This window comes from Artemia franciscana, chromosome 13 (assembly GCF_032884065.1).
Source record: "Artemia franciscana chromosome 13, ASM3288406v1, whole genome shotgun sequence".
Classification (NCBI taxonomy): domain Eukaryota; kingdom Metazoa; phylum Arthropoda; class Branchiopoda; order Anostraca; family Artemiidae; genus Artemia; species Artemia franciscana.
The window spans coordinates 15,370,892-15,391,398 of NC_088875.1; the positions used below are offsets into that span (position 1 = coordinate 15,370,892).

Sequence of the window (20,507 nt, forward strand, 5' to 3'; positions counted from 1 at the left end):
AAATTTTCCTCAACAGATGGATAAAAACCTATATATATAAGAACTTCTAGAGTAGTGGAGGGTTTCCAGTTCCGATCCCAGCGTCCTAGCAACCAGTTCCGGGTCCTTGCCAACAGCCAGTATTATTGATTATGTGCACCAGGTTGTTACGTAATACTAAGGTGGGAGTTTTTCTTAAAAATTTTTTCAAGGATGTTACGTAAAAGTTAATTGTTTACCCATTCAAATATTTAAGAACAATTCAAACTTTCTTCAAGACATCTTTTTTCAGGCCCGCTAATCAAGTGAGGAACCCCCGGCTGTAAAAAAATTGATCCCCTAAAGTGAGGAGTGGTAATCTAGTAAAACATTTAACAAGAAAAAAACATTTTTCGATTTCGAAACATTTTTATTTTCAAAAAATTGAATAGTAGCAATTTCACTCTTTTTTCACTTCAAGACATTTTTCAAGACGTTTCAAGACACTTTTAACACATTTTTCCTTGAAGACATTATACAATAACACATTTTTGCCTTGAAGACAATTCACTTTATTTTGCCTTAATATTCTTGTTAATTACAAAAAAAAACAGCGGAGGTCAAAAACGATTTAAAACACTTACAAAATTAAATTATTTACATATAGTTTATTAAGAATTATTTTCCAAGTCACCATTATAATGATTTACGAAGTACGGACCAAATGACTTCAGTTACCGCTCAGATGAGTGGATCGGTGGTTGTTCCAGCTTTGCATCGTTTTTTGTTCTCTCTCTGAGCCTAGTGGAATCTTGAGTTTGGCGTGTCTCAAAAGCCGGAAGAAGATCACGGTGTGTTTCCGAGTCAGGGATTTTTCGACCGAAGTCCACAACCAATTTATGCCTTCTCTCTTTAAAGGACTCCAGCTTTAGAACTTTGATGCTAGTCTCGTAGTCACCATAATCACCCACAATATTATTTTGCAGGCCCTTTTCTGCAATCTTTCTGTTTTGTCGCTTTGGTTGATGATCAGTGCGCTGTGCCGCACTGGGCAAGCACATTCTGTGTTCGGTCTAATGTAAGATTTGTAGCATACAACCATGATCTGAGTTGTCAAGCCAAAACGGCGAAGGTAGGCGAAAGATGTTAAGAGGTAGGCGATTTTAGAGACAATATATGATACGTGGGTGTTCCATTTGAGGTCAGAGTCCAGGTGGACACCTAGAATCTTCACCAATTTTATAGATTTCGGCTCATTCCATGGCGGGTCTGGAACTGGCTGTTTAAGGAAGTTAACCCTGAATAAGAGAGTTTTCTCCTGGCTGAATGTGAGTAGTAGTAGTAATATTAATTTATTAGCCAAAGGAAATAACACAGACAAAATCAATCGGTAGCACACCAAAAGCGTTGCTTGCGAGGGTGTGTTACTAACAAAAAGAACAAAAAATAGAAGAAAAAAAGAACAAAAACAGAAAAGCAATGAGTTAATCTAAAATGAGCAGAAAGGTGAAACCGTCTACCGAGAAAAAAAATTATATAAATAATTCATACACAATCAAACAACATAATATCATGATCCCGAAGCAAAAAAAGAAAACAAAAGAAAAAAAACAATAAACAATTATTTTCATTACTAAATCAATCAATCTCAATCTATTTCAAAGGTATACCTACCAAGAAACCCCACACACAGCACGGCCTTAAATTGATTAATGGGCAATTCTTTAATACTCGGAACAAGCTTATTCCATAGCTTAGCCCCTCTATAAATAATTGAAAAAGCAGTCCTACTTGAAACTAGGCGAGGAACCTCAATGTCTCCACTTGTTCGAGTTCTATGATCATGAATATTAGACCTATCCCGAAAACTTCCTGTAAAACATTCTGGAACGCACCCATAATGGTACTTATACATAAAAACCAGTGTATAAAAATCACGCAATCCGGCTGCAGGCATTATATTTATCATACTATACATTGACCTGACCAAATCCCGGTTCCCTATTCCAAAAAGTGATCTAATGGCATTATTCTGCAGTACGCGGATTGGGCGAAGTATTGAGGGGAATGTCCCAAGCCATACAGACGAGCAATACAAAATATACGGATGAATCAGAGAAAAATATAATAACCGTCTAACATTTGAAGGAAATAAATGTTTTAGTTTACGGATAATCCCTAAATTCCGCGATAATATTCTACTTATAGCTTTTACATGGCACTTAAATGATAAAATTTCGTCAATAATAATCCCAAGGTATTTAACGGACTTTGACCGCTTAACAATTCCCTTCTGTGTAGCTATTTCCATAATCCAAGGATAATAATTTGGGGACCGTGAAAAAATAACAAAATTTGACTTATTTATATTTAGGTCAAGGCGGTTTATCTTCAACCAAAGACATGTCATAGTCATTGCTGCAATTAATTGAGCTTTACTTGGTTTGCTTCTTCTTCGATCTTTTGCATTGCTGTAAGGAACGAATCTTGCTGTATGTTCTGTGAAGTAGTCTGGGGAGGAGAGTGGAGAGGTCATCTGTGACTTTGTAGCGTTCAGTGCTTTCGCGCAGAAGCTTGTTGATTTCTATGAGAAAAACTAAAGGGTCTAGCTTCCACCCTTGTGCCGCACCGCATGTCAGCTCCCTGAGTTCAGATACTTCGCCATTTTGAAGTTGGACATTCTGTTTTCGGTTCGTCAAAAAAAACTACGAACCATTCGTAAGACGATTTGCCTTGCATTAAGAGATGTTGCCTCGTTGATACCAACTGTGTGGTCGAGCAAGTCAAACACTTTCACGAAGTTCACGATGATGCAGTCAATATAAGTGCCGTCTTTCTCCAGATGTCTCGGCTCCTAATGGCTCCAGGATGTCTCTAATGAGGCGGACCAGGTAGAGCACAGTATTGTGGCCTGAACGGAAGCCGTATTGACGAGGATTAAGCGAATCGCCAATATCTTCTAAGAGTCATTTGAAAACAATTCCTTCCAGGACTTTAGAGAAGATCGATGTCTTTGAGATGGGCAGATTAAGCGGATCGCCAATATCTTCTAAGAGTCATTTGAAAACAATTCCTTTCAGGACTTTAGAGAAGATCGATGTCCTTGAGATGGGCCTTAAATCATTTGGGCCTTGACAGCCTTCAAAACATTTTTCAAGACATTTCTAGGCATTTCAAGACGTTTTTTGAGAAAATTTTCTTCAAGACGTTCTTCAAGATGTTTTAAGACGGTAGTCAAATATTTACTTGTGGAAATTCAAACAACCTTATTAATAACGTCTAATGTCTACATATTTCCGTTGCCATAGGGGAAAGTGTATCAGACCAGTCACTACGCCCTAGTACCCAGCAAGTATTACTGATTATTGATCTATTACGTGCACCTGGTTGTTATGTAATAGTTGATTGTTTACATATGCCAAAGCCATAGCAACCAGTTCCTTGTTTACGTAATTTCACGTGTCAATAACACTTGTTTTCCCCTCAAGGCCTTCTTCAAGACGCCTGACCCTAGTAACTAATTCCAACCTGGCTTTAGCAGCCAAAAAGTATTATTTATTATTGGTCTATTTTGCACACCTGGTTGTTCCATATTTATTAATTGTTTGATGCGAGCTAGACAAGGACAGGTCAAGTTGGGCATTAAAGTCAGTGAGGCGTTACGGAAGAGTCAATGCACAAATGATTCCGATGACCAGTTATCGATCCCATGTTTAAAACTGAATGACAATGACTCATATCATTGTTTATTTGGAAGGTATTTCTGTTTTATTCCCCATATTTTTTCTTTAGATTTCTTCCCAAACTCTATTTGAAGCACGGGAGAAGTTACTTCAGCTTGAAAAAGTGAGTTCTACTTCTACTAGCAAAAATAAGGGAACACAGAAATAAACACAGGAAAATAGAATACAGAAAATGGGAGGAATGTGGGAAAAAAGTAAGAATGAAAGATAAGTGCACAAAAAACACATGGAATACAGAACAAGAGCTAAGAGCTCATATGGCACTTGTGACGAGGCGAGAAGAGCTAAGAGCCAAGAGATCATACGGTATGAGCTCTAACAAAATTCTATGAATCAATAGATTTAAAAAGGAAAAGAAGAGGCTTAATGTCGGTCAGGATTTAAAATAAGAGCTCTGAGTCACGATGTCCTTCTAAATATCAAAATTCATTAAGATTCGATCACCCATTCGTAAGTTATAAATACCTAGTTTTTTCAAATTTTTCCTCTCCCTTTAGCTCCCCAGATGGTCGAATCTGGGAAAACAACTTTATTAAGTCAAATTGTGCAGCTCCCTGACACGCTTACCAATTTTCATCGTCTTAGCACGTCCAGAAGAACCAAACTCGCCAAATCACTGAACCCCTCCCCCCAACTCCTCTAAAAAGAGCGAATCCAGTACGATTCTGTCAATCACGTATCAAGGACATTTTTTTATTCTATCCACCAACCTTCATCCCGATTCCTCCACTCCAAGTGTTTTTCCAAGATTTCTCCCTCCAACTTCCCCCAATGTCAAAAGATCTGGCCGGTATTTGAAATAAGAAACTCTGAGACATGAATTCTTTCTAAGAATCAAATTTCATCAAGATCCGATCATCTATTCATAAGATAAAAATACCCCAATTTTCACGTTTTCCAAGAATTCCGGTTTCCCCCTCCAACTCCCCCCAATGTCACAGGATCTGGTCGGAATTTAAAATTAGAACTTTAAAGCACAAGATCCTTCTATATATCAAATTTCATTAAGATCTGGTCACCCTTTCGTAAGTTTACAAATACCTCAATTTTCAAAATTACCCCCCTCCCAATTCCACCAAAGAGAGCAGATCCGGTCTGGTTATGTCAGTCACGTATCTTACACAGGTTTCTATTCTGATTTCATCCTGATTTCACCGCTTTAAGTATTTTCTAAGATTTCCGGTCCCCCCAACTGCCCCCCTCCAATTACGCTTGACCCGGTTAAGATTTAAAATAAGAGATCTGAGTTACGAGTTCCTTCTAAATATGAAGTTTCATGAAGATCCGATCACTCCTTCAAGATTCAAGATTCAAGATTTTATTTAAACTTCTGTACAACACACACAATATATATAAAAAAAGGGTCAAGCCGGAGACACAAGGTCGATTGACAAAGACCCGGTATAACAATATAGCACACCTATTTGACAGAAAAAAGAAAAAAATGCATAAAATAAATATCAATAAATCCACGACTCACCACTAGACGGGAACCCACCCACAAAACAACTGACACTCGGCAAATATCAATCCGAAAAACAAAACAAAACAGTGTGCAAGCGAGGGTGATCGATGACTGGTAACTTATTTGAAAAAAAAAATAATAATAAAAAAAAATAAAATTTCGTTTTGGCGGCATTCAATGACAAAAGATTAGCTTTTAGCCATACAATCAGCTGGGAAAACACGATTTGCAGCTTCTCTTTGACATCATCTTCCGACTTCCCTGCAAGTGTTGATCCAGTATCATCGGCGAAAAGGACATTCAGGGTGTTGGTTTCTGTTGCTGATGGAAGGTCATTTATGTATATTAGGAAGAGCAGTGGTCCCAGAATTGAACCCTGAGGAACACCAATATTGGGCAATAAGCATGGATCCGAAGCTGTTTTATTGATAGTTGTTACTTGGGATCGACCTGTTAGGTAAGATGCGATAAAATCGTGCGCTGGTCCTCGTATCCCGCCATGGTTTAATTTAAACAACAATATTTCGTGACAAATCGTGTCAAATGCCTTCTCAAGATCCAAAAAAATACTTGCCGGAATCATTTTTTTATCAAGACATTCGTGAATAAATTGGACCATTGTCAGGATAGCGTCCTGCGTACTATGTCTTTTTCTAAACCCATACTGATTTTTTGAAAAATAATCATTCGAAGTAAGGAAATTATACACTCGATTATAAAAACATCGCTCCATTAATTTAGAAAAGCCTGAAAGAATAGATATCGGTCTGTAATTCGTGCAATCGCTCCGGTCAGAGCTTTTATACAGTGGTATCACCTTTGCTTTCTTCAATGAATCCGGAAAAGTTCCTGATCTAAATGACAGATTTATCAAATGACACATTACTTTATTAATACTCGGTAAAACAACTTTCACAATGTTCGTAGACGATTCATCAATCCCCGGGGAATTCCCATTTTTCAAAAGCTTACCAATATTGGCAAGCTCTTTCTCTGTTACCGGTGTTAAAAACATAGATTTTACAGAAGGCTTTACAAGGTATGTACGATAATCACATTGACCATAGGGCAGGTTATGTTGGAGCTTGTTGGCTACCGAGTGTCCAATTGACGCGAAATGCAAATTCATGTAATTAGCTATTTCTAGCTCCCTTTCAATTATATGACCATGAGCGTCCTTTATTTCTGATGGTTTAGAAGTTTTTGGTGATCGATTTAAGCATGAATTGATTAGCTCCCAAGTTTTCTTTGGTGACTTACTTACTTCTCTAAAAGAATCAAAATAAAATTTTGTTTTAGCATTACGTATTATTTTTGAAAGTAGATTTTCTTCGCAAGTTAAAAATACGTCATTCCCCCCCCCCCCCAATATAACCCCCCCCCAATAGAGCGGATCCGTTCCAATTATGTAAATCACGTATGTAAGACTTCTGCTTATTTTTCCCACCAAGTTTCATCCAGATCCCTCCAATCTAAGCGTTTTCCATGATTTTAGGTTCCCCCACAAAGCATGGTAATGGAAAAAAATAAGTTGTTCCCCTTTTCTATTCGGTTCTTTGTTATTACTCTAATTTTTCTTATTTTTGATGCCACACTTCCTCCAATGTCACCAGATCCGGTCAGGATTTAAAAAAAGAGCTTTGAGACACGATATCCTTCTAAATATCAAATTTCATTGAGATCCAATCACCCGTTCGTAAGTTAAAAATACCTCATTTTTTCTAATTTTTCAGAATTAACCCCTCCCCCAACTACCACAAAGAGAGCGGATCCGTCCCGGTTATGTCAATCATGTATCTAGGACTTTTGCTTCATCCCGATCCCTCCACTCTAAGTGTTTTCCAAGTTTTAGGTTTCCCCCTCCCAACTCCCCCCAATGTCACAAGATCCGGTCGGGATTTAAATAAGACCTCTGAGACACGATATCCTTCCAAATATCAAATTTCATTGAGATCCGATCACCCGTTCGTAACTTAAAAATACCTCATTTTTTCTAATTTTTCAGAATTACCCCCCCCCCAACTACCCCAAAGAAAGCGGATCCGTTCCGATTATGTCAATCATGTATCTGGGACTTGTGCATATTTTTAACCCCTCCCCCAACTACCACAAAGAGAGCGGATCCGTCCCGGTTATGTCAATCATGTATCTAGGACTTTTGCTTCATCCCGATCCCTCCACTCTAAGTGTTTTCCAAGTTTTAGGTTTCCCCCTCCCAACTCCCCCCAATGTCATCAGATCCAGTCGGGATTTAAAATAAGAGCTCTGAGACACAATATCATTCCAAACATCAAATTTCATTAAGATCTCATCACCCGCTCATAAGTTAAAAATATTTCATTTCTTCTATTTTTTCCGAACTAACGGGCCCCCCACTCCCCCCAGATATTCAAATCGGGAAAAAGACTATTTCTAATTTAATCTGGTCCGGTCCCTGATACGTTCGCCAAATTTCATCGTCCTAGCTTACCTGGAAGTGCCTAAAGTAGCAAAACCGGGACCGACAGACAGACAGGCAGACCGACATAAAAAAATCTGGCATAAAAAATCTGGAAAGGGTGTTGTCTTCGGAACTGAAACCCCTCTACTACTTTCTTGTTGCGCGCTACTAGCCGTACCACAATACAGTCATGCTTGTGAATAAATCCCAAATTACGAACATTACAGCCCCAATAATTTATCTCGTTCACGATTGTTGAGTTCAACAGTGTTCGACTTTTGTGCGTAAATTTTACGATTAACCAATCAGAGTAAAGATTTAACGTATCATTTTTTGGAAACTGTGGAAGCTTAAAAGACGGAAATTTCGAACAGCAATTTCCCTTTCTGTAAGATATTTGAAGGAAAATGTAAAGGGATAAGATTAGTAGACGTTTGGGAACAAATTAGTGCTGATGCAAGGTTCTCAAAACGATATTTTGCTATTTCAAGGTCCTGTTTCTACTGTACAAGCTGAGGGGGCGCGGAGTTCTCACCGCTTAGTAAACATCCCGGAACGCCATATTTGCCATATAGTTGAATAACGCTTGGCGCAGTTCCGGCACACTTGGCAATAGTCCCCAAAATGCTTGACAGTAACACTTCCCAAAACTCTCGGCATAGTTCCGCGGCATTTGGAAAGCGCCAACTGGTGTACATGATTTTGGAGAGAGAGAGAGAGAGAGATCGACCCCTCGGTACAGGCGTTATCTTCAAACCAAGAAAAAACACATTGCATTAAAAAATTTACGGGCTTTTTTTTTTATGAAATTATCAACTATTATGTGCGTGGGGTAGAACTGATTTTCATAAAATGTAGGTATTGGTTTTACTCAAGATGACAGGCACACATATAAGAATTTATTCCGTGGGTGAGTGGTAAATTCTTCAAAACAACTTAAACAGACAAATAATATAGGAAGCAAAAAAGACTGGATCTGACCCAGCGCAATAAAATTTTTGTTGGGATCTTTTCTTTCTCAAGCTTCTTTTTTTGTCTCTATCCCCAGAGAGATGACCCTGTCCGCGTAACCTTATTGTAGCGTCAGGGTGAAACTTTCACACGCTTGCTTAACAAGAATCATGACCACAAACAGCGTTACAGGGTGGCCTAAAGAAAACGAGGAACTTCTATGAGTTGGGCCGTCGGTCATTTAGCATCGACAAATAGGAATTGAAAACTAGTAGCACGACATGCGCTATGGCGTCTGGTGGCTTTATTAAAAAAGAAGAAAATTTAAAAGAGAATTAGACGTAAATATCACCAATGTATAGCGAAAATGGATTAAAATTTAAATTTCCCGATTAGTGTTAATCAACCCGCATTTTTATTTTCAAGGGTTATTTTAAGTCACAATAATGTACAGAGAAGTAGGCGTGGGTTGACTTGGACAAATTTTGGCTGGTAAAGTAGGCTGAATTTAGTCTAGAAGGTCTATTAGGGACAGAATTCTACTTTTTTCGCCCCCTTCCCTCTGTATTGCATTTCAAAGCACCACCAAAAAACGAGTATGCAGCAATTAGGTTGTCAAACTTTAGATGGCGTTGGGGATTTTTCTTTTCAATATTAGCACCAGTTTTCATTCTTAGAAATTGTTCATGATCTTTGGGTTGGCTGTGAGGATTGACCCTTGCATAAATTATAACCTTGTTAATGACACGACATTACAGAGGATTTTTAATGGACAGTCCTTCTGGTTTCGTTTTGTCGTCTTTTTTGAACTCTTGGCATGAAACAGTCCTTGAATTGTCGTTCTATTATGAGTTGGTTTTGCATCGTAATATAATATTTGCAGAAATATCACATAATTAGTCAGATGTAGTAAGCCGGAATTTTTTATGCAGGGCATCGACTTTTGTTGATAGGAATGCTTTGTTCTACTCAGCGACATGCAGTGATATGCAATGAAATTTGCAGAGGATAGAACTAAACCTACATTGAACAGGAGATCCTAGCATTTTTTGCTAAGGCCCTAACGCCTTATTTAGTTTTTATTTTATTTGAACAATATACAAACTGTGACAAGAACATTTTGAAATTTGAAGACAGCTAACATATGGGTATTACGATCAATGAATTTAGACACTGAACTTGCTAGAAATGTCAGAAACTCTTACAGGCATGGAAAACATGGAATTAGGTGATATAAAGTCTATTTAGTTATATGAATAATGGGGCATATAGGCAGAGACTGGAACTCATCATAAATAAGAAAGCTTCCAAGTCTTGTTTAGGTTGGAAAAGCGATGATAGTAGAATTCTAGCCGCACACTTGTTACTAAAACAGACCTTGTTACTAACTCCGTAAAACAGACCAACGGAGATAGTTGTGACTTGAGGAAATTTACATAGAGTTATAGGGACGAACAGAAAAGATCAAGATTAGGCTATCTGAAATTGTACACTGCTACGATTTTTTAGATACAATAATCTACTCAGAATCATTTTATTGTAAGTTTACAATTTATTGTAAAGAAAAGAATGACGCGATGCTAAGAAAAAATTGCTGATGTTAAAAGTAAAGATCACTGCTACAGTAATGAAGGAAGAATTTGGTTCGATCCCAGTTTCTTAGGCTTCAATGAAAGAAAACTTAAGATAGTTGGGTCATTTGTTATGGATGAAGGTAGGTGGCGAACCATTTTTTTTTTTGAAAATTCAGGTGGTGTGCAATGAAGAACGAGACACTATCAAACGGTGCGAGAAGAGGTCACAAGGAAAGATTTAAAGGAAGAAGGAAATGAAAAGAAGGAAGTTCAAAAGTGGAGCTGTGAGCAGAAAAGAGAAAGAGCGTGTGCAGATTTTTCAGCCCCAGGTAACTTTGTGCTTTGATGAGTTGTCAGTAGTGGTAGTGATTGAATTGCAAAAAATACAGAAACATTTTAAGAGTGAAAAGACACATGGAGAGGGCAGAGGCCACTCGATATTTGCACCTGGGCGTTCCTAAAAATAAATACTTGCATCTCTTCCTTTTATATGTCAAAATAGTACATAGTTCTAAAATTCTCTTGATGAAATTAAAGTGTATCAATCAAATTTGACAAATAGGCCATCATTTTCTTAAACTATAAAATATTTTCGTAGAAATCAATTTTTAATCTGGTAGAGATCAATTTCAACTCTTGAAAAAAAATTGTTTTATATGACCATTTTCAAATTTTATTGGAAAAAAGAATTTCTTAGAAATTCGATAACATAAAAAGATTGAAAAAATTCGAGGTCGCATTTCTCCAAGAAACAAATAATATCGGCTCAGATGCCATGATAAGTCAGCTAAGTCGGATAAAATTATAAAGAGTAGTACTTTTTAGGTTGTTTGGGGATATCCTAACAAGGTATTAAATTAGCCATTCGTCACATCTGTTTCTTTCTGATTTCAATCGAAAATGCGAGAAATTGTCGCTTCAGGAATAGCTCAATCACAGTTTATGAAATTAATTTATATTCTACGGTATTTTTTTCAAAGTCAACAAAGATCATTTACTATTTTTTTTCAAAAATATATGCCTCAGATGGTGCTAATCCTTTACAATGCATAAGACATTTTCCCTTTTTTGTTAATTTTTAGTTATGACGGGTTATTATAAGAAATATGCCGTATTCTCAAATTCAGTCATTGGTTAATTTCTTATTTTTGCATGAATCAAATACGATATTGTTATGATATTGCTAGTTTCTTGTATCTATATTTGAACGCATAGGAATTCCCCCAAAGATTTTTCTGAAGAGTCCCTCACCAATACAAAATTGAAAGTTAAGGCCTAAGAAATAAGTGTTCATTTTCTTCATGCTTGTCCGTGTAAAAAAAAAAGTAAAATCTGTAGCATAGTTCCCCACTTTTTAGCCAAGTATTATGAATTTGCTATGAACTGAATATTTCATTCACAGAGGCTACCCCCTCTTCCTGATCGATTCGTGTTTTTAACACAGGACTACAGTTCACACATACACTACATACACTACAGTACAGTCAGGACTACAGTCAGACACATGTGCATACATGATAATAATAGTAATTTAAATGCTGATTAATTATTTAATAGAATACTACTACTACTACTACTAATAATAATAACTCATTGCAGCACCAGGCCACCTGAGGCCAACACAGCTACGCACGCTCCTCCTCCAACCTAATGTATTTAAAGCCTCCCTCTTTACACCCTCCCAGGAAGTTTCCATTTCCTTTAAATCTTTATTTATGACATCCTCCCAACCCAGACAAGGACAACCTGCTTTCCGTGTAGCCCAAAACAGTTGGCCGAAAAGGACAATCTTTGGTAATCTGTCATCCTTCATCCGTAAATCTTTTCTTTGAATAAGAAAGAAAAGATGGCAAAGCAAAAATTCGACGAGAGCGCTTTTTTCAGAAATGATGAAAAAGCAATACGGATAAAAATCCACTAAAATAAGGATTGCTATTCGCGATTTCTTGGCATAGGAATATTATTAATGGATAAGTATTTCGGTGATTAGTCTTAACATCCTTTCCTTATCTTTCAGGTATTTTCGTATACCGTAATAGCACTTGGCTTTTTACTTTTCTTCACTGGATTAATTGGATGGATCGGCTCTACAACTGAGACATTATGCACTTTAAAAATGGTAAGTAGTCTTTAAAAAGTGTTGCAGCTTAAATCGAAACAAGTTGCATAAAAAATAAAAAGTCAGAAAAGGAACTTGTCTAGGGACATTCTTGGATTTATCAATAGGGTCGTGCCTAGGGGTACATAATGCTTTGGGGGGCAATAAATTATCACTGAGTGATTTCAAAAACTGGACTAATGTGATTTATCGTCAAAGTGCCAGCTGTACCTATCACTTAAAAGTGATTTTAAAACAACACAGGAATTCCATGGTCACTTATAAACTGTCAGATGTCTCCCAAGAGTGGCAGCTAATAGATCAGTATCTCCTCTTTCTTTCATTACTTTTGGCTCATCAGTAGCGTTTATTTTAGTGATTCCACTATCCCCGAATTTACAGGGACTCCCCCGAAAATCTCGCAAAAAAGGAGCGGCAAAAACGCTTGGGTCTAGAAGCGTCAAAGTTTTAAATCCGGCCGTGTGTAGGAAAGGAGAACTTCTCTTTCTCAACCCAGCCTCCCAATCAGCTTCAATACCTTTTGAATAACTTCACTACATTTTGTCATCACTTCAATTACTCCCCCTTCCACCCTTCTTCTTTAAATGCTGAATAGGAAACCAACAAAAACAGTTTTAACACGATCACAATATTTCTCATTTTTTCCACTAGATTCACAATACTTGTTTCAAAAGTCATCTTTTCAAACAAAGATGACTGAAACAAAGTTCCTTTTCTGAAACAAAGATGACAAAGAAGTCAAACTGACCCATTACAATATTTATTTTATTTTGTTTGAGATTTTAAAAGCTTTTGATTTGCTGATTCATTTGTTGAACCATGAGGATATTTCCTAAAACAAGGATTTTAGCTTGAAAGCCTTTGACTGACAGTGAAACTAAATATAAAAAACAAGTTTTTTGTACTGAAAGAAGAGAGTAACATTAAAAAGTAATATGAACAGAAATTATTACGCATATGAGGGGGTTGCTCCTTTCTTAATGCCTGGGTCTTCACGCTAAAGTTTGAATTGCTAACCAAATTCTGTACGAACGACTCCTGAAACACAAGGGTCGTTTAATTAGAACAATAACAAGCTTTTTTAAGTACTAAAAAACCGTAGCGTGAAGAATGAGGTATTAAGAAGCCCTCCCCCCCCCATATTCATAGTAATTTTGTTAGTTCAAAGTATATATATATATATATATATATATATATATATATATATATATATATATATATATATATATATATATATATATATATATATATATATATATATATATATATATATATATATATATATATATGTCTTGGCGGTGCATTCCTGTGATATAAGCTTTAGAGTATAGAAATCTTGAAAAAGCATTATATACATAAATTAATTTTTTAAGTTTATTTCTGTGGTAACACTTTGGAATTTCTTTGCCAATATTTCAGTGAAAAAACAAGATCCCATAGGACTTGAATGATTGGAAAGTGTTCAACATCCTTTTTTTTAAAAATCAAACATACGAAACTTCTAATTTTACATATTAATGATCTCAAATAAGTATGTCAAAATCGATATCGGTAGTATTTTTCGATATTTGCAGTTTTCTTGATCTAAAAAAGATCTTTATATTGAAAACTCTCTTCTTTCTATTTTTTTATGGTAATGTTAATAATTTTTTCTTCATCAAACTAGTAAAAACATATAAAATAGAGGAAAACATTGAGACTTTTATATTTAGGGTGCATTATCCATGAAGTACCAATACGATTTCTAGTCAAGGGGTAAAAAAAGGCATGGCCATCGACAGGAACCCTGGTTTATTATTTTAATAGTTAATTAATTATCTTAACTATTAGTTTAAAGCTCACTGTTCGGGGAATTCATTTTAGTGCAAAATATTTTGTCAATAAATTTTGGTTTATCTTACCCAACATAATAAATAATTCAAAAAGGTAATTAAAAGCACACGAAGCGTGCAAAATTAAGGCTTATGCTTTTCATTTTGACGTGATGACACACTTATGAGAAACAACATGCTGAAAAGCCAATTTACTTGTCCATAAAAGAAAATGTAATAGATTATATTTTTTGTGTTGTATTATGGATTAAAATTCTCGAAATAACAGATATTATGGATTATATCCATAATACAAGATACCTTTTTTTATTTTTTTTACTAATTTATGTGTTTTATATCAGAGAATAATGAAAAATTTCATTTTAGTTGTCTTATTTATTTACTCAAGATAGCCAATTTCACAAACGTGCCTCTAAAATAATTATTCAAAACATTAGTTTAACAAACATATATAATTTGAAAAGGCAATTCAAATTATTTGGAGCGTACGAAATTTAACCTCATGATTTTCATTTTTGACGTGATGACACACTTATTTTAAAACGGATGATAAGGCTCCTAAACAATAATTAAGCACTATTTATGGTAAACAGAAAATATTCATTTATAACCACCTTAACAAAGCACCTTTTTTTTTATTCTGAACTCTTTGAAATGTCCCATATTTATGAAAAAATAAATATTTTATAGAGACAAGTAAAAACAAAGTCTGTAACTATTGCGTTCAAAACCCGTACGGGTTAACATCGTTTCAATCAATTTACCCAAGGTTCACACTACAGTGTTTTAACAAAAAAAAGGATGTTTTTGCGTGATCCGTCAAATTTCATCCGTGTTTTGCAGCAGATTTATGTTGCATAAAAGGTCAACTATTCAAAGTAGGAATGAACTGCCGCATACACATTCACCAAGTCAATGTGAAGGGGTAGGTCAATCATCATGCAAGAGTCTTCAAGTCAAGTCATCAAGCCTTGAATTCAAATCAATTTAGTTTTGTGGATTGGACTGGACTGGTGGCTGCTGTAGCAAAGTAGGAATAAACTGCCGCATACACATTCACCAAGTCGATGTGAAGGGGTATGTCAATCATCATGCAAGAGTCTTCAGGTCAAGTCATCAAGCCTTAAATTCAAATCAATTTAGTTTTGTGGATTGGACTGGACTGGTGGCTGCTGTAGCAAAGTAGGAATAAACTGCCGCATACACATTCACCAAGTCGATGTGAAGGGGTAAGTCAATCATCATGCAAGAGTCTTCAAGTAAAGTCATCAAGCCTGAAATTAATATCAATTTAGTTTTGTGGATTGGACTGGACGGGTAGCTGCTGTAGCAAAGTAAAAATGAACTGCCGCATACACATTCACCAAGTCAATGCGAAGGGGTAAGTCAATCATCATGCAAGAGTCTTCAAGTCAAGTCATCAAATCTTAAATTCAAATCAATTTAGTTTTGTGGATTGGACTGAACGGGTAGCTGCTGCAGCAAAGTAGGAATGAACTGCCGCATACACATTCACCAAGTCAATGTGAAGGGGTAAGCCAATCATCATGCAAGAGTCTTCAACTCAAGTCATCAAGCCTTAAATTCAAATCAATTTAGTTTTGTTGATTGGACTCGACGGGTAGCTGCTGTAGCAAGTTGGTTCAGAGACTACTTTTCATCCAGTTACTTGACTGGACTGGTAGCTGCTATAATATATTGGCTCAGAAACTTATTTTAATCCGGTCGTTGCACTCAGCTGACAGACGTAAAGCCGAAGCTGGCATTACTAATGCAACTGAAGATAGTCAAAACCCAGTTTTACTAGAACAGCCCTTTAAAAATTTGGCTATCATTAATTACCTTTAAGAAAATTTTCTGTTAGTACGCCGATATAATAATGTAAGATTTATGTATAAAAATAATGAATTATTGTAATTGAATAGGGTTGACACTGTCTTTGAAATATATGTACTAGAAGTTAGTGTTTTTCGTGGCACAGCTTATATGTTCGCGAGTTTAGCAAAGATGCCCTCGGAGGCCCTTGAAATATCTAATTTCATATTCCTTTAAAGAACGCCTTAGGTAAAAGTAATATTACAGGAGATGATATATCACACGCAGACGCGCTACAGAACTAGAATATCATAGAGGGAACTGTTTGAGAGCTCATATATAGGAATAAGCTACTGAAGATTATGAGCATGATTTTTGAAAAAGGGGAAGTACTCAATGATTTTAGGAAAACCTTAATTAAACCACTGTATAAGAGAGGTGACAAGAGTGAGTGTCGTAATTATCGAGGTATTAGTCTGGTCTCTGTAGGTAGCATATTACTGACTATTATGATACTTTTTAGACTGAGAGATGCTGTAGACAAAGTTTTAAGGGAAGAGCAATGTGGTTTTAGGAAAGGTAGAGGATGTGTCGACAAAGTTTTCACTCCTAGGTTAATAATTGAGAAGTCCCTTCGTTGTCAAACACCTTTGGTCCTCATTTTTATCGATTATGAGCAAGTTTTCGATTATGTTGATAGAAGAGCGTTAGCAAAGGTCTTATCCTTATATGGTATACCAGAAAAATACATTAAAGTGATTTTTGCTATGTACGAGAATAATACTGCTGCGGTTAAGGTAGGAAATGAGGTTAGCAACTGGTTTTGTAATAAATCAGGATTTAAGCAGGGTTGTGTTCTTTCCCCCTTTATATGGATCATTTTGATGGACTTCGTCTCAAGGAGCACAGGAAAGGCAATTGGAGACCATGGAATCAAATGGGGAGGAAAAACGCTCCTGGACTTAGATTATGCTGATATCTAATCCCCCTAACCTTTTTCCAGGGGTTGTGGGCGGTAACGGAATCTCCAAAGGCCTAGTTATTCGGCCTTTCAACTATGCTGAACAAAATGGCTATCTCAGAATTTTGATCGGACGATTTTGAGAAAACCAGGATCACTTGACAAGGTCACTATAACTTCTAATTTCCGTTTGGATGAGCCTTCTCCCAAAAATCAAGGACCACTGGGTCGATACGATGACCCTTGGAAACAAAGAAAAAGACAAATAAACACGTATACATGATCTTTCTTCTGGCAAGAAATACGAAATTTCACGTTTTTGCAGATAGGAACTTGAAACAACTACAGTAGGGTTCTCTGGTATGCTGAATTTGATGGTTTGAGTTTCATAATTTTATTATTCTACCGGCCTAAACACTTTCAATATTGAATGCACTAATTCATTCCTAAATCCTTAAAGTCATTGGTTGCTCAAATTGCACATAAGTCTACGACCCTATGTGGCACTTTTTGCCAAAATACAGGAGTGTAACTTTCTAAGGGGCAGTGGAGGGGACCACCCCTCCCAGACCTCGGTTTGCCCAGGATTTTGACTGAATTACACCGATGCCAAAACCTGTTTCCTGGACAGGGAAATCGGCCCTTCAAAATAGCAATCCCTTATGTTTTCCGTGATATTTAAGATTTGTTATTCTGTAATACAAACGTATTCTAAGGATGTACGTCTGCTCATGTGTGTACTTAGGTTCTTTTTATATTTTACAACTGTTATTGTCTTACACACGAATTAAAATGTTCAAACTAACCTATTTTAATTTATATTTTTTGCTTCCTCTATTTTTAGTTTTTGGTCTTAACAGCTATATGCATGGCAATAGAAATCGGAGGAATAGCAACACTAAATATCATGAACACTCAGGTAAGAGGAATGGCAAGCTATATATACTTAACTAGATACAATATACTATGTACAATACTATGTAGAATACGGTCTTTTTATTTGTTAGTTTTAACGTTGCAACAATTTCGGCCCAAAGATTGAAATAAGCATATACTGAAGAGTGTTTAGTCATTTTGTGCAATGTTTGAAGCAGAATTTCACCGTATATAATATGCGTAAAAACGGTTTTTATAAAGGCAATGTCCCAGTCCTCCAAGCCCCATCCCCAGCAGAAATGTGAAAAATTAAACTCGTCCGAACATCATACTTATCGCCTTTGTTATGACTGAAAAAGTATATTTTCAGCAAATGAATCACCTCCCTGAGACAGATTAAATCAAAACAGCGAAGATAGCTCTGGTTGATACTAGGATTAGTCGAATTCAGTTGTGATGTTAGCCTGGATGATAACTCGAAACTATTGACAGATTTTCAAATTACTATTTTGTGGCCCATAGAAATAATTTTGAAACTTAAATTTTGTTTCTATAATATATAAGTAAACCTTATCAATATTGGTTAAGAATTACATAACAAGGAATTATATCAAAATAAAATTATCAAAGATATTATTACTAGTGATAACTCATCAAAGCACCAAGTTGTCACAGTTCAGAGAAGTGATGACCACTTCTCCTAACCCAAACTTTTGAAAGAGCTTTACTTTTTATTCACTCCCACTTAAACTACGTCTTGTGACCTCTTCGTACCGTTTATATTTCGTTTGACAGCATCTGGATTTTTGGCAGCCTCTCATCCTTGGTTTGTAAAACTTTACCTAACGATCTAAATTTTACAATCATTATATCTAGAGACAGCGGAACCCAACCGCACTTTTTGTGTATCTTATAGTTTGATATATAGTTGCTCCAACGAGTACCTAAAGCTATCGTTAGACGATTCCTATCATAAAGATCCACCAAATCTTTTTTGACCCTTTGAAGCATTTCTGTTTCGGAACAAAGCAAAACAACTGTCACTGTGCTGACTTTAAATTTCCTAATTTAAGCTTTTAGACCGATCTTCTAATTCTTCAAAATATTTTCAACTGTGAAGAAAAAACAACCTGTGATCAAAGCATTCAATGTTTCCACTGCAATGAAGTTTCTTCATCCTCACCTAATCTACTTCATCCCGTTCTTCATCCTCACTTAATCTAAGCAGCTTATTATTACTAAAATTAATCTTCCAATCTAGTTCTGTACCCCGAGTTTTCAAAACCTCCAGAAATTCATTCGTTTCAATAACATATTCAACCAGGTGTCTGAAATCATCTACATACAACCTTCTATATCTACGTAGACTTTTTCCCAAAATAAAATTGTAGATCCTTAGGACAAAATTCATCAATATACTGTGTATACCACAGCTTAGATACCAATACAGTTATGAAAACTCGATTTATTTTTGGGACACAGTGCGCGGTAGCGATGCTAACGGTTGGAGACAGAAAACTGGCAGCACAACTTACATACCAATATTGGTATCTAAGCTGTGTATGCAACAAAACAAAATTGCGTTCCCGCCTATGGTGTTGTAGTACAATCTACGCGTCGGAGCGTGGGCTTGGAGGAGGCGCCAGGTTCAGAGCTCTGTACCAAATGCTTCTCATTGGCAAGATAGGAGTTTTCATAACTGCATATTGATATCTAAGCTGTGGTGTATACACAGGGGCAAAAAAAAAAAATAACAAAACAACCTGCGTCTCTACCGAGTTCACACAAAACCAAGGACTGAACCTCGATTTCTACACTAACCGCAGCAACAACACTTCAATGACGCACATTGGCATGCCATGTAAGGCCTTTCTCTAGGCATATACTTTCGCTTTAGCTTCCCTATTTACTGAATTAAACGCCTGTTCCTTATCAATAAGACAAAAGACCTGATAATTAACGAACTTTTCAATTTTCGATCTAAGTGTGAAAATTTGGCCAAGATATCTTCTCCGTTTTCTAAAAGCACGTTGTTCATCTCTTAAAGCTTTAAGGGATTTCATAGCCTTGAAAGAATCATCATGATCAGCAACTCGGTTAGGAACCAAATCAAGCTATTGCGTTTATAATTACTGCATTACTACTTCTCATCACCTTAGATGTTTGTCTTGTTAATAACTTCGTATCCATCATACTTTAATTTCATCTATCTACATGCTTTATCTTATAAAGAAATAAAACAATCAAAAATGGGTTTTTTTAAGGCCAAACAAGAATACAGAAAAAACACGACAAAACGAGTATTTCGATAGGATAACCGCCTGTCTTCTTATGTCCTCTAGGAATATCCGTTTTGTTGTGTTTTTTCTGTGTTCTCGTTTGGCCTTTTGGTTTTTTCAAAAGGCCAAACAAACCCATTTTTGATCGTTTTCTTTCTTTATATTATGGCAGGCCATTGTGGTTTAAGAAATTATCTATACTTTATCTTACCCTTATTCATTTAAGTTATCAGGGCACAGGGCCCAATTATTTTCAATCCTTTCAAATCATACCCTAACAGCGTTTTAGCAAGTAAACCTTTCATCATTTCTATATTATCACAGTTCTGTTTCATACGATCTAACCACGGAAAATACACCCTTGAAATATTCTAAAACTAGTTCAACAAACATAAGCATGAAAAATCGATTTGACGACTGAGTGGGGCATAGCTGATTTTCTCTTTTCCCTGGGAGTTCTGATACCTAATATTAAAAAAAACGTATCTTTTACG

At 36.2% G+C, this 20,507-nt stretch overlaps 1 protein-coding gene across 1 annotated transcript in view; it reads left to right on the forward strand.

Annotated features, from left to right (window-relative positions):
- The window catches only part of LOC136034574 (tetraspanin-15-like), a 117,292-nt gene that overhangs the window by 87,691 nt on the left and 9,094 nt on the right, over window positions 1-20,507 (forward strand). Inside the window, exons 3-4 of the mRNA XM_065715818.1 lie at window positions 12,149-12,250; window positions 17,703-17,777. Coding sequence (XP_065571890.1) covers window positions 12,149-12,250; window positions 17,703-17,777 — 177 coding nt within the window. The remainder of the gene's footprint in view (window positions 1-12,148; window positions 12,251-17,702; window positions 17,778-20,507) is intronic.